Raw genomic sequence first — 13,243 nt, 5'->3', positions numbered from 1 at the left:
TGTCACTGACATTTCTTTTATTAATCGAATCATATTTTATGGGTACACTAAATGCTTTTGTTTTATTTAATCATGCCCATTTAAGTCCCTCCACTGTTAATGCAATTTGGCTATAGCAACTGTTCTGTGTAGCACACTTCATTACTACTCTTTTTGGGTAACCCAAGGTATTTTACAATCCTATAGCGTGTACTACAAAAAAATTGCCGTGCGCCGTGAAAATGTTCGGGTTTGGCTTGAAGAAAAGGTGGCAACCCTAGGTACTCGTCAGGTTTCCATGCAGAACATTTCCGGCACTACCTGTGCCCGTTTTGCCTTCTTCCCATTCTGCTTCCTGGTGCTATTTCTTCCCCAGGTAAGCAATGCACACACACCCAGCCATTCACATGATATAAAAGAAAACATGATTCGTCATTCAAGTGATATTCAGTACACAAAACTTGAAATAGCCTGTCTGCAAAGACGGGAATGAAAATAAGCCTGGTCAGTACAAAAAGCTTTATTGTAAGCATTTACATTTACCAGCTCAAAGTGCTGTTTGTAGTTCCACAGTAACATGGGCTTAGGTTAAAAAGAAAAGGACAAAAGTCCATCAAGCTTAACCAGGTCCTACTAATTCTAATATGTTGACCTCAGTGAAGGCAAACAAAAACCCCACTGAGACAGATGCCATCTGGATAGCTGGAGACTGTCCATCAATGATTCTGCATGTTAAAATAAGGACTCCCTGTTACCTGGCTACAGTTAGTATGTTTTTCAACTAGGATACAACTGGTAAACATAGTATACTAAGTAGTACTAGCTGCTTGGCTGCTAAAACTTAGAGCATAACTCTGGGTCCTCTTGCACATTACTCAGATCATTTCAGACAGGACTTTTCTTGATAATATATAGTAATAATGTTATTGATGGTACAGTTTTTGCATATAAGCTTTTCTAAAGCTGAACTCTAGGCAGACAGCTGAATACACAGAAGACATACAACCTTATTTACTGCAGTGTCCCTTTCACTTACAGGTGTCCTTTGTACTCCCACCTTGTGACTGAACAGCAAAAGGAGAAGCAAGATACAGATACGTTCATCTCTCTGTCCTGCTTTCTCCTCCTAGTAAAATGTTCCTTACACTGCAACAGCCCTGATTGGTTAGTGATTATGACTCTTGCATTCGTTTTTATATAAAATTTGAGGGTCTACGATGTCTGTGACTTGTATGATAGGTATGAAAGTGTTCATTGTTTAGACACTGCAGCGGCGCTTTGCCGGCGGTATAGCTGCGCTGCCCCATTGATTTCAATGGGTAGGAGCGGTTTAGGTTCACCGCTCCAAAGATGCGGCTAGCAGGACTTTTTTTACTCCGGCTTTCACACTGGAGTGAAAGGGGCAGCTTTTTTAGGCACTATACAGGCGCTATTTTTAGCACTGTAGTGCCTGAAAAATGCCTCAGTGTGAAAGGGGCCTTAGAAAGAAAGCAGATTGTGAGACATTGAACACCTTTTGTTGTGATGCATCCGGCATGTATTTAGCTAATTTAACCACTTCAATACTTGCCACTTTCCTCTCTTCCTGCCCAAGCCAATTTTCAGCTTTCAGCGCTGTTGCTGTTTAAATGACAATTGCGTAGTCATGCTAAACTGTACCCAAATAGAGCTTTCTTTTGGTGGTATTTGATCACCTCTACGGTTTTTTATTTTTAGCTAAACAAATAAAAAAAAACAATAGTTTTGAAAAAAAAATGTTTTTTTTGTTTCGGTTATAAGATTTTGTAAAATCTCCTTCACTGATGGGCACTAATAAGGTGGCACTGATGAGGTGGCATTGATGGGCACTCATATGCAACACTGATAAGCGGCACTGAAAGGTGGCACTGATGGGCACTCATAGGCAGCACACATGGGCACTCATAGGTGGCACAGATGGGCACTCATAGGCGTCACTGTTGGGAACTGATAGGTGGGCACTGATGGGCATGGATGGGCACTGATAGGTGGAACTGATTGACACTGATAGATGGCACTGATTGGCATCACTGATTAGTGTCTAATTAGTGTATAATTAGGAGGCACTGGCAGGTATTGCTAGTGGGCACTGATTGGCATCATGTGTGGGCACACATTGCCACCTATGGCCACCAGGGATGCCATGCCTGGTGGTCATCAGTGGTGGCCATCCCTGGTGGCCCTGTGTGGGCATCCACTGAGGGGCTGCACTGATAAACAATCAGTGCAGACCCCCCTTCAGAGGAGCGGCCGATCGTCTCTTCCTGTTTACATTGTGATAAGCTGTGATTGGACACAGCTGATCACGTGGTAAAGAGTCTCTGTCTGAGACTCTTTACCTAGATTGCAGTTGCGGTGTGTCAGACTGAAACGCCGCAACAACGATCGCCGCGATGCGTGCCACCCAGGGGCTTGTTATTCTGACCATGTCATATGACGTCCGGTCAGGATAACACAACCACTTTGCCGACGTCACACGAACAGTGTGATATACAATATCAGTGTGATATACAATATCGGGCAGTATCGACCAGTTCATTAGAAACTGAAAGAAATTCAGCCCGTGTGTACGACAGCCAGTCCGACAGAAGCAGGCAGAATGTCTGGCTTCTGTCAAAGGGACATGACTGAAAAAGCTAATGACTGAGACTGAGAGTGCTGACTGGTGTGTTCTGGCGGGGGGGGCATCCTCCTGTCAGAACACAATAGCGATGCGAGGGAGATCGGATTGGATTGATTAGGGCTTTTTTTCTCAGAAAATAGGTACAGGAACTCAACAGGAGATGACCCCCCAAAACCCCCCTCCCCCACACACACACCATCTGAACCACATCAAATAGTGGGTGTAGTCAAATTACGCCAACAGTGGAAGGGTCTTATTTCTGGAGTGTATTAAGTACAGAGTGCAGAGTTCCAGGAAGTGGGGGGGGGGGGGGGTGGATGTTACAGAGTGCAGAGTTCAGAGATGCGCTACTTAAAGACTTCCTTTCCGCTGCTCATCTTCTCCCTCCCTCCCTAAAAGCTCTCTCATCTTCCACAAGTCTTACTTGTGTTGCTGTATTACACTGAAGCACCCAGTCTGCTCTAGTACCTCCCCGCACACTATAGGTGGCTCTGCCTCCTCACTTGCAGGGAGATCATCCAGTGGGGGGTGTTGAGATCTGCACTGCACCCTGGGCACCTGCATCTCCCTTGTCCCCCTCCTGCACTCAGTGGGAGCTGCTCAGGAGATCAGATCTGTGGGAGCCAAGCTGTCACTTGTAAACACAGAAGCCGGACTTCTGTGTTTACAAGTGATAGTGGTGTCAGGAAGCAGAGGGCCTGAGCCAGAGGAGGTGGAACTGAGCCCCACCAAGTTATAGCTGAAAAAAGCCCTGGGATTGTTAAAAGAGAAGTATGGGTTTTTTTTTTTGATTCATACTTACCTTGGTGGATGGAGCATCAGACCGATGCTGCATCTGTCCCCCGCCTTCTCTACACTGAGCATCTCTCTTCTCTGCTTCTCCATGCTCAATGGAGCGCTGGATATGAAGGGGCAGGGAGAGGCAGCTTGCGGAGACACTGAGGATGCCATCAATCAAGGCAGCTGGTGGATCCAGACTTGGAAGTCGGGATGACGCACCGCCCCGACTGATGGCAGTGACGTCAGCGGAGAGCGGACTTTAGACCGGATTGCACTCCTGTGACCCATGGGAGAAGCCCAGCCTAAAAAATCTCAGGCTGTACTTCTCCTTTATGTACAGGGTCTCCTTCTGAGCTCTTCATTTTTTATTTTTGTTAAGCCCACTGGGTTGATGGAAAAAAAAAATAAAAAACAGATAGTGTGTACTGGGCTTTATATTAGGCTTTAATGGTCTGGTGTTGGGAAAAGCAGAAAAATGCTTTGTACACTTGCTTTATGTGCCAGTCATGCATTGTTCCTCTAACTTTAAGATATGCACATTCTCAGTGTTAATTAAAATTAAAGGTGAATTTTACAAAACTATAGAGCAGGGGTCTCCAAACTACAGCTCAAGAGCGAACTCTGACCCACTATAGGATTGCACTCGTCCCGTAGCTAGGGTCAGGTTTCCCCCTGCTGCTACACTGAGTACAGACACGCTAAACAGTAGGTAAGAGTAGACCACTGATAGGGAATCTGATGTCAGAGGGGCTCTGATGGGGACCTTTATGTAAGAGGGGGACTCTGATGTAATGCAAGACTTTTAGGGTGGAGTCTGATGAGGACTGTGATGTTAGGGGGGCTCTGATGGGGGCCTTGATATAAAGGAGGACTATGACAGAGACACGGATATAAGGAGGTCTTTGTTGTACTGAAGTTCTTTCTCTTTTGTTCTGAATCATATCATGTGAACTCTAAAAAAGGTTAATGTAAAACTTAATGGTTGCTTTTTCTTTCTTTACTGTGGTCCACAGCAAAGCTGACCACACACACACACACACACACACGTATTTCAATATACATCTGGCCATATGCCAACCTCCTGTATACCAAAAAAGTTGATCACTTCTGTAAAAAGTAGAAAAAATTACAACAGGGATGGAAAACCGTTTCAGAGGGGACTAATGATGACATGTGCAAGCCACCCTGGAAACACTGGAATAGTCACATAACAGAAGAATTTTTACACACCGTTCCCTAATATTTACAAGGAGCAAACACAAAAAGGAAACAGAAAATAGAGGGTTAGTGTTTCTTTAATAGAGGAAACCTTCCAATAAACCCTCATTCAGACTCAGGGCAGTCATTGCTTTATTTAGCAACAGGAACGCTATAAAAGATTTTTTTTCAGCTAAGCATTTTTGTTGGCAGTGAAATCTCTGTAAAAACAAGACGTGTGAACTACGCTCTGCATATCTTACTCATGTGAGTTGTCTTGTACAAAATAATCTGGACAATACTTTAAGGAACACTGTTCTGAGCAAAACACATACAGTAAACCACCACTTTTTGACTCCACCCAAAAAAAGATAGATGCCTGGCTATCTAACTTTGATTATAGCTGCTGACCCAGAACAAGCATGAAGCCAGTGAAACCAGACTGATCTCTTGAGCTACAATACATATTCCCTCTTGGTTAATGACTCACAATGTAAAGAAGGCAGAGGAAGAGCGTGACAGCCAGGCAGTTAGTATTTTCAAATGGAGATCAACAATGGCAGCCCCCATTGCTTCTAGCAGGCATTTTTATTTTTATTTTAAAACTGTCTCTTCTGCATTTGACTGCAGACCAGTGATGAGCGCAGGCGTATTCAGAAGGGAGCCAAACCCATCTGAGCTATCCTGCTGGCAAGATATCAAAGCTGACAGCAAATCATCAGTGGCGGAGGCATCCCCCCTCAGTTGCACATATACACTATATTACCAAAAGTATTGGGATGCCTGCCTTTACATGCAGATGAACTTTAATGGCATCCCAGTCTTAGTCCGTAGGGTTCAATATTGAGTTGGCCCACCCTTTGTAGGTGAATTAGAGCGGAGATTGTGAGCCAGGTTCTCTCATCCAACATCAGTATCTAACCTCACACACTCCTAAGGCTGGGTTCACACCTCCCTGTGGAGCGCCTGACAGTAGGGGTCCGGTTTGTCCCTGTTCTCCATTTCAGGGACGAATCAGGGCCAAATTTTTGCCTGAATTCAGCCCTGAAACTGAGACAAAGATGCACAGGATCCCTGTGCAATTCTCTCTGCAGCCGTCACGGAGATGTGTGAACCACCTCAATTGAGAGCCAGCCACAATCTACTGATATGCAAATTGGATGCGGGGAAAACCGCATTCAATTCGCACTAGTGTGAACCCAGTCTAAACCTTGTGGACAGTCTTCTCAGAAGAGTTGAAGCTGTTATAGCTGCAAAGAGTGGACCAACTCAATATTGAACTCTACAGACTAAGACTATTAAAGTTCTATGCCTTTAAAGTTCATGTGCATGTAGAGGCACGTGCCCCAATACTTTTGGTAATATAGTGTATACACCCCTTGCATACAAGCAGCTGTGGAGTGGGGAATGCCTCCACCACCTGTGATTGGCTGTTGGTTTTGAAAATTCAGTCGGGTTCGCTCTCATGTCCAAACATGCTTGACTTCATCCCTACTGCAGACCAGTCATGTGAGAAATATGGGAGGTGACCTCTTTCTGAAAATTCTGGTTTCCTGGCTGTTACCGACTTCAGTATCTTTTGAGTTTTGCAGGAATAAGAGTATTTAGGAATGCAGGGAGCAGAGGCAAAAAACCTGATCTTGTTCTTTCACAGACCCAGCAGACACAGGGCCTGTAATATTTTTTTCGTTTAGTCCTAACCTGTGAAATTAGTCTGAAGAGCATCAGACTGAGCAAGCAAATAGGCTAAAATAGTTTTCTTGATGCTCTAAAATCCTGTATGATAATAATAATAATGAGGAAAAAATTGTACGAGCAGGGGAGCAATCTCATGAAAAACAGCAGAGGTTTTGCAGTTATCAGTAGCTGATTTCATGGCGCTTTTAGTCATAACAGCATCATTAATGCATAACAAAAAAAGTTATCATAACCATCACCGATTTGTAGTTTAAAGCTCCAAAACACTCAACATCCAAAATCCCATGGTTTTCAACTGTGTCTGTTCAAACCTGAATGTGAAGCTGGAAAAAAAGTATACAAGCTTCAAGTGTTTTTGGTCCTAATAAACTTTAATACAAATTACTGAAAAACATGCAAAAAATAAATAAAAAAAATCACAAAAACATACATATTGTACCTTTTCCCCTAGTAGCTAGCTTTCAACTGGCTAAAAAAAAAAAACATTTAAAAAAAATGGCCAAGCAAAAACACCTGCCAAAGAGCTCAAAAAAGCAAGTAAAGACAACCAAAGATGGTCAGCTCAAATATGTATGCAGCTGAACACAAACAGCGTTTGTAATTTGACAAACTTGTAAACCCTATCATCAAGGGCGTCATGAAGAACAAACATAAAGCAAACTTCATTTGGCATTTATGGCTCATCCAAACTTGTGGGCTTGTGTACAAGACTGGGTTCATTTATTTTCAATGGGTCCTCAATGCAAGTCCACGGGCCAAAAATGCATCTGACGGATTCTTGGACAGCACCATACATAAAAGTTTTCATTGAATGTGTTGCAGTATCCTGAGGTTCAGGCTCACATGTATGATAGCACCCTTAATAGACATTTAGCTTCTACAAAGGTCAGTCCAATGGCCTCCTAGAACCTTCTATATATACCTGCCGGGGCTTGATAAAGCTTGATCAACTACCATCATCATTCCCAATAACAAACCAATCCACTCAAACCTAATATTTCAGTTTCTGGTAGATGTTTGCAGACTTAACTGGTGAGTTCTCTGCACCTAAGGTCCTGGGACTTCGTACCTGATTTAGCCTCATTATTCTGCTGGATTTGTATGGGTGGGCAGAAACACCCACAACTCTTGCTAATATAGAAGAAAGGTCAGGAAAACTAGCAGCTGCACCTATAACTAAATATTACTTGGGTCGGTGGCCCCATGTTTCCAAACTGGAGGTAAAGCTTTCAAATGTGGAACTTGGATGACCGCACAGCGAAAATATACATTCCAAAAATGTATTGCAAAATACAAAATATGTACAAACAAACAAAACACAAGAAGAGAGTGAGTGTTGAAACGTTTCACGCCAACTGGCGCTTAATCATAACACCTCATAAAAATGGTGTTATGATTAAAGTGGTTCTAAAGGCAGAAGGTTTTTAATCTTAATGCATTAAGATAAAAAACCTTCTGTGTTCAGCAGCCCCCCTCAGCCCCCCTTAATAGGTGCCTGAGCCCCATCTCGATCCAGTGATATTGCACGAGAGTCTTAGCTGTCCAGGACTCTCTCTTCTCATTGACTGAGACACAGCAGTGGGCACCATTGGCTCCCACTGCTGCTAATCAAAGTCAGTGAGCCAATGAGGAGAGAGAGGGGGTGGGGCCGAGCTGCGGCTCCATGTCTGGGTAAACACAGAAAGCAGTGGCTCAACTCTGGTGCACTTGGCAGGAGGGAGGGGGCGGGAGCGTCGGCAAGGGACCCGGGAAGAGGAAGATCTGGGCTTCTCTGTGCAAAACCACTGCACAGAGCAGCTAAGTATAACATGTTTGATATCTTTAAACAACAAAAAACGAGACTTTAATATCACTTTAAGGCTCCATTCACACTTGTCCGATTTGTCATGCAACTTTGGACATCAACGTTGCATGACCAGTCATTCCCCATGTTTTCCAATGATAACCATTCATACATGCGCAACTTAGGCTGCTTTCACACTGCTCGTTTTAGCAGCACTTTACCATTGTTTAAGCGGTGCTTTTGCCCTGCTTTCAGCCACTATTGGGGCGCTTTTGACCCCAAAGAAGGGGTTCAGGCGCTTTGGAAGAGCTGCCCATTCATTTCAATGGGCAGGGCGTTTCGGGAGCACTAAATCCAGCGCTCCCAAACCTCTCCAAAGATGCTGCTTGCGGGATTTTTCCTAACGCACCGCAAGTACACCGCCCCAGTGTGAAAAGTCACACTGAAATGAATGGGAGGCGGTTTTCAGGCATTTTACAGGCACTATTTCTAGCGCTAAAATGCCTGAAAACCACCTCAATGTGAAAGGGGTCTTAAAGTTGCAGCGACTTCAAAGTAGTTCATGCACTACTTACCTGACTTTCATGCAACTTGAAGGCCATAGACTTCAATGTTAACCTTCAGAAGTTGCATGAAAGTCGTATGAATGTTATACAATGCAAGAGTTGTGCAACAGCTGTCCGTTATTACTGGTCAAAGCCAAAGTCGTATCCAAGTTGCAACCATCCAAACTTGCATCAAAGTTGTGTCACAGTTGTATCAAAGTTGCACCAAAGTTGCAGTCCAAAGTCAGAGCAACTTTGGAATCCTACAAGTGTGAATGAAGCCTAATGACCCGTACACACAATCTACAATATTATCCGATCAGACTAGCATGAAAATTATTCTCGTATGATACCAGATCATACGATTCTTGTTTAATCAGTACAGTTGTCGTCCGAAAATACAACAGAATTACATTACAACACATGACATGACTTCCGATTTTTTTATTCTGTTGTACAAGAATTTTCGTAATTTTAGTAAACTCTTCATGTTCGATATCTGACTAGCATGGAAAAAAAAAACGGGTGATCTGTCGTCCAATTTTTGGATTGTGTGCACGGGGCTTTAGTGCAAGTTGGTGTCAAATCCATCAACACTTGCTTTCTTCCTGTGTTTTGGTAGTTTGGACATGTTTTGTATTTTGCAATACATTTCTGGATCTTATACTTTCGTTGTGCGGTCATTCAAGTTCCACATTTAATGTTTTCACAGTACGAGACAGACCAGCACCTGATTCTTTGGAGCTGAATGTGTTGTGGCAGAAAAACCTAGAGTGGTGTACAATGTTTGGAGGTAAAGCTTGCTTAGAAAACTTCAAGAAATGTGTTCAATTATTAATAAAATCTTGCTAATCATGAAGCTTTTGTCACTAGAATTTACAAATCTAGATAAAAAAAATGACTGCTGTACTTGAGCATAAATTAGACATGAAGCACTTTGCCATGGATGTTGTATCATACAATCAAGAAAGGTACAGTGCGAGGATATTGAAAAAGAATACATTTATGGACTATGTAGGTAAGGAGAGCAGAGTACTTACCGTGAAGGTGTTGGGCTCCTCAGTCTCTTGTTGTAAACTGGGAACCAGAAGGACACAGAATACTAGGTAGCAGGATAACCGCATCTATGGACAATGGTGAGAGAAAAGAATGGTTTTAAACACAGCACATAGTTACTTTCATATCTTGATTGTCTTAGCCCTTGTACACACGGTCGGACATTCCGACAACAAAATCCGTCGGATTTTGTCCGAAGCTGGTGTTGCATACACACGGTCGGACAAAGTTGTCGGAAAATCCGATCGTTCGTAACATGATGACGGGACTACGTTCCGGCTAGTAGCCAATAGCTTTGGTCTAGGAATTTGATCTGAGCATGGCACTTTGTCCGATCGGAATTCTCTACAAACGATCGGGCAAAGTCCGATCGGATCATGTTGTCGGAAATTTTTTATATCCAGCTCTCAAACTTTGTTGGTCAGACACGGAAAAAGTCAGATGAAGCCCACACACGGTCGGATTATCCGACAACACGGTCCGATTGGACATTTTCCATCGGAATGTCCGAGCGTGTGTACAAGGGCTTAAGGATATTTATGAAGCTGCAAAATGATAATCAGTTTGGGTTTCTCTTTTCAGAAACAGTAGACCAAAGGATCCTTTCTGTGATTTACCTGACCTTGCTGAGCCCCTTAGGCTTTTAGAAAATTAGTTATTGTTACACCAAATTAAGTCTGATGTATCTGTATCAGTACGTAGGGAAAGGGGAGGGAGGCAGAGGGCACCTGAGCCATTACTACTAAGATATGTGAGGCTGGTGGCCCTTACTGGAAATTAGACATCAATAAAAGCAAGACCTGCAGTTACTGTTATTATCATTATTATATAGCTACCAGCCCCTGCTCAGACATTAGAACACAGCATCTTGCAGAGACTAGTCCCTCAAGCACCGACTTCCTTTTGCGGTTCTGAGATGTCATGTGACCAAATCCTGAGAGCCGCAAAGGAAGCTGATGATAGGAGATGTGAAAAGATGGGTTACATTAAATCATATCTTTTAGGAACGCCAACCGTTCACTAAGGCAATAGATAAGGTGCCTTGGCACATGTTCTTTAGCCCACAGCAATATTTTCCCACCATGAAAGTGCTAGTTGGTTGCGTTTGCCTCCCAGGCTAAAAGTTCCCAGTCTTTCCCTGCATACAGACACACATTTCTGTGGAGAAGCTGTACAAAAAGCAATATTTTCTCACATCTAGCAAAATAGTGTCCAATCTTGTACAAATGCCTATATATATATATATATATATATATATATATATATATATATATTTTTTAACACCTCCATTAGTAAAAAATCTCCGACCTGCCACATTGTTTTGCTCCTCAAGAACGCTTGTTTAAAGCTGGCCATACCCCAGTAGAATTTTGTTAAACCATTTTTGCTTTTGGAAGATTTGTTTGACTTCCTATTGGTTAGTGTCAAATTGGCATTCAATTTCAACTAAAGTGATGAGAAAAGTTGAAGAAACACAATGCAATTCTTTTTTCTAACAAAGAAAATTCTAACTGTAAATGTGGTTATCGTTTGGGAAAAATCATACATATTGTAATGAAACCTGTTTAATATGTCTTTGATTCCATTCAAATAGCAGTTCTGGACAAAACTTTAAGGGTTTTCGGACAAAAGTAATGGACTCAATGATGGCAAAAAAGAATGTTCTGATGACGGATTTTTCTATGAATATTTGAAAATCTAAAGTAAGATCAGGTTTGGTTTGCCTTTCAGTGCCCCATAGATCATTATCTATCATTATAGATTATTACTTATCTATCTATCTAACCATTATTTATGGCTCAGTTTAACCAAAAACAGCCATATCATAAAAGTCATCTAATATCTATTTGTGCTTTTAATTCACTCAGGTTATATAAAATCTCCTCTGCCTATGCATTACTGAACTCTGCACTATTCTACTACACTTTACACATTAACATTTGAATAAACCTGAAGGTGATTATAACTTACTATCTATATACAAGACAGAGGAAATAATAATGACTTCTCCAAAATAGATTCCATTACAACAATAAGTCGCATATTTTCCTGTACGTCTTTTGCATAAAAATCAAAAGTTAATTACTTTGCTGACCTTGCACTTCAGGATCCCTCACTAGTTTGATGAATACATGACTATACATTTTTTACCCTATGCTAGAAATCACAGAGACGCTTCACTACACATCACATTTGTGTTAAAGCTGCCATGATAGAAGCCGTAATATGAAAACTAGTTGTACGCTCATTCAATAAGAGGGTGACAGAGTATTATTACATGATAGATAGCCAGACATAATATTTGATTACTCACAGTTCTTGTTTGTCCGTCAGTGGATTATGTTTCTGTTCGCAGTTGCCCTGCAAGTCGCTCCAATTCCTCCTATATTTTCCCCCTCTCTCCTGTATAATCCCACTCTCCCCCTTCTTCTATGTTCTCTCCTGTTTCAAATGTCTCCCTTGTTCACTTCCTTTTTGTATGGCTTTCCCCTCCTTCTCATACACTGTGCCAGGGACTGTCTCTTTCTTCGAGTCCCACTTTTTCGATCAAATGCACTCTCCGTCCTCTCTGTTCCTGGAACCACGTCCCACACTGTCTTTTAGTGTCTCTACTCTCCTACTTCTATTTCTCTCTGTCTCCCTTTCTCCAAATTCCTGACTTTCTGCCAATCCCTCCCTACTTCCCAGTAAAATTCCCCCCACACCTGGTTTTACTTAAACACAGACACACAGCTCTTTTATGTCCAGCTGTTCGCCCCCATCTGGTCCCCACCCCTTACACACCCCTAGAGACCTGTGTCACAACTTTTCCCCCTAGAGGTCCCTGGGACTTTTAATATTGTGAGACCTTACCTTGTAAAGACCCTCTTGCACGCTCACAGATCTGCTCTCCTCCCCTTAAAGCATATTACCAGAACTGCATTATTACACCACTGCAGCCAATGATCCCAGACGCCACACACCTTTCACCTAACCACGCAAGTCCATTTACTTTTTTACTGTAAGGGGCCCCAAGCTGATGCTGGGATTGCAGTACAGAAGGTACTCCGCCTGCTTTTACTCACCATTACTCACCTTCTGTAATACTTATGTTATGTGTCCTCTATCAGCCTAGATTCACATTAGTCCTGTCACATTATATTGCCTTTTCAATGCTTTATTGTAGAGCGTTTTAGTAGATTTTTATGCACATTTTTGATGCATTTTGATGCTTCATGCTTTTTTTCTTTATAGGAGAAGACTGCTTTTTAAAGCCTAAATTTAGTCAATAAAAACATCAGCAAAAGGGACACTACTTACAGACAAAGTGCAGTATTTCCTGTGTCACTGGCTGTAGAATTAGTTGAAATCTATTTTTAAATCCATTTTCCCACTCCTGTTGCGGTAATCTTCTGGTACAGTGGGGGTTTAAGAGAGTTGACGGACCTGTGACAGGCATTCTTTAACAGTACCAACTATGCCCGCTCTTTCATCCACCTCTTCCATTCCTTGAAGCCATGCAATAGTTTCTATGAATGAAAAATTGTCTATGAATGGAGGAGGCATACCTTTCATTCATCAACC

At 42.3% G+C, this 13,243-nt stretch overlaps 1 protein-coding gene across 2 annotated transcripts in view; it reads right to left on the bottom strand.

Annotated features, from left to right (window-relative positions):
- The window catches only part of EFEMP2 (EGF-like fibulin extracellular matrix protein 2), a 66,786-nt gene extending 54,235 nt beyond the window's left edge, over window positions 1-12,551 (bottom strand). Inside the window, exons 1-2 of one of the 2 annotated variants that reach the window (XM_077456108.1) lie at window positions 12,533-12,551; window positions 9,664-9,747 (exon numbers count right to left, since the gene is read on the bottom strand). In XM_077456108.1, the coding sequence (XP_077312234.1) occupies window positions 9,664-9,747 (84 nt within the window). In that variant the 5' untranslated portion in view covers window positions 12,533-12,551. Of the gene's footprint in view, window positions 1-9,663; window positions 9,748-11,993; window positions 12,391-12,532 lie in introns of those variants that run through there. The other variant, XM_077456102.1, reaches the window with a different exon arrangement.
- Window positions 12,552-13,243: the final 692 nt, after the last annotated feature.

The sequence above is a fragment of the Lithobates pipiens genome, unplaced genomic scaffold (genome assembly GCF_037356315.1).
Source record: "Lithobates pipiens isolate NorthernLeopardFrog02 unplaced genomic scaffold, aLitPip1_a1.2 Scaffold_10, whole genome shotgun sequence".
In the NCBI taxonomy this organism is placed as follows: domain Eukaryota; kingdom Metazoa; phylum Chordata; class Amphibia; order Anura; family Ranidae; genus Lithobates; species Lithobates pipiens.
The sequence above is the reverse complement of the archived record's forward strand: the minus strand, read 5'-3'. Positions and strand labels throughout refer to the sequence as shown.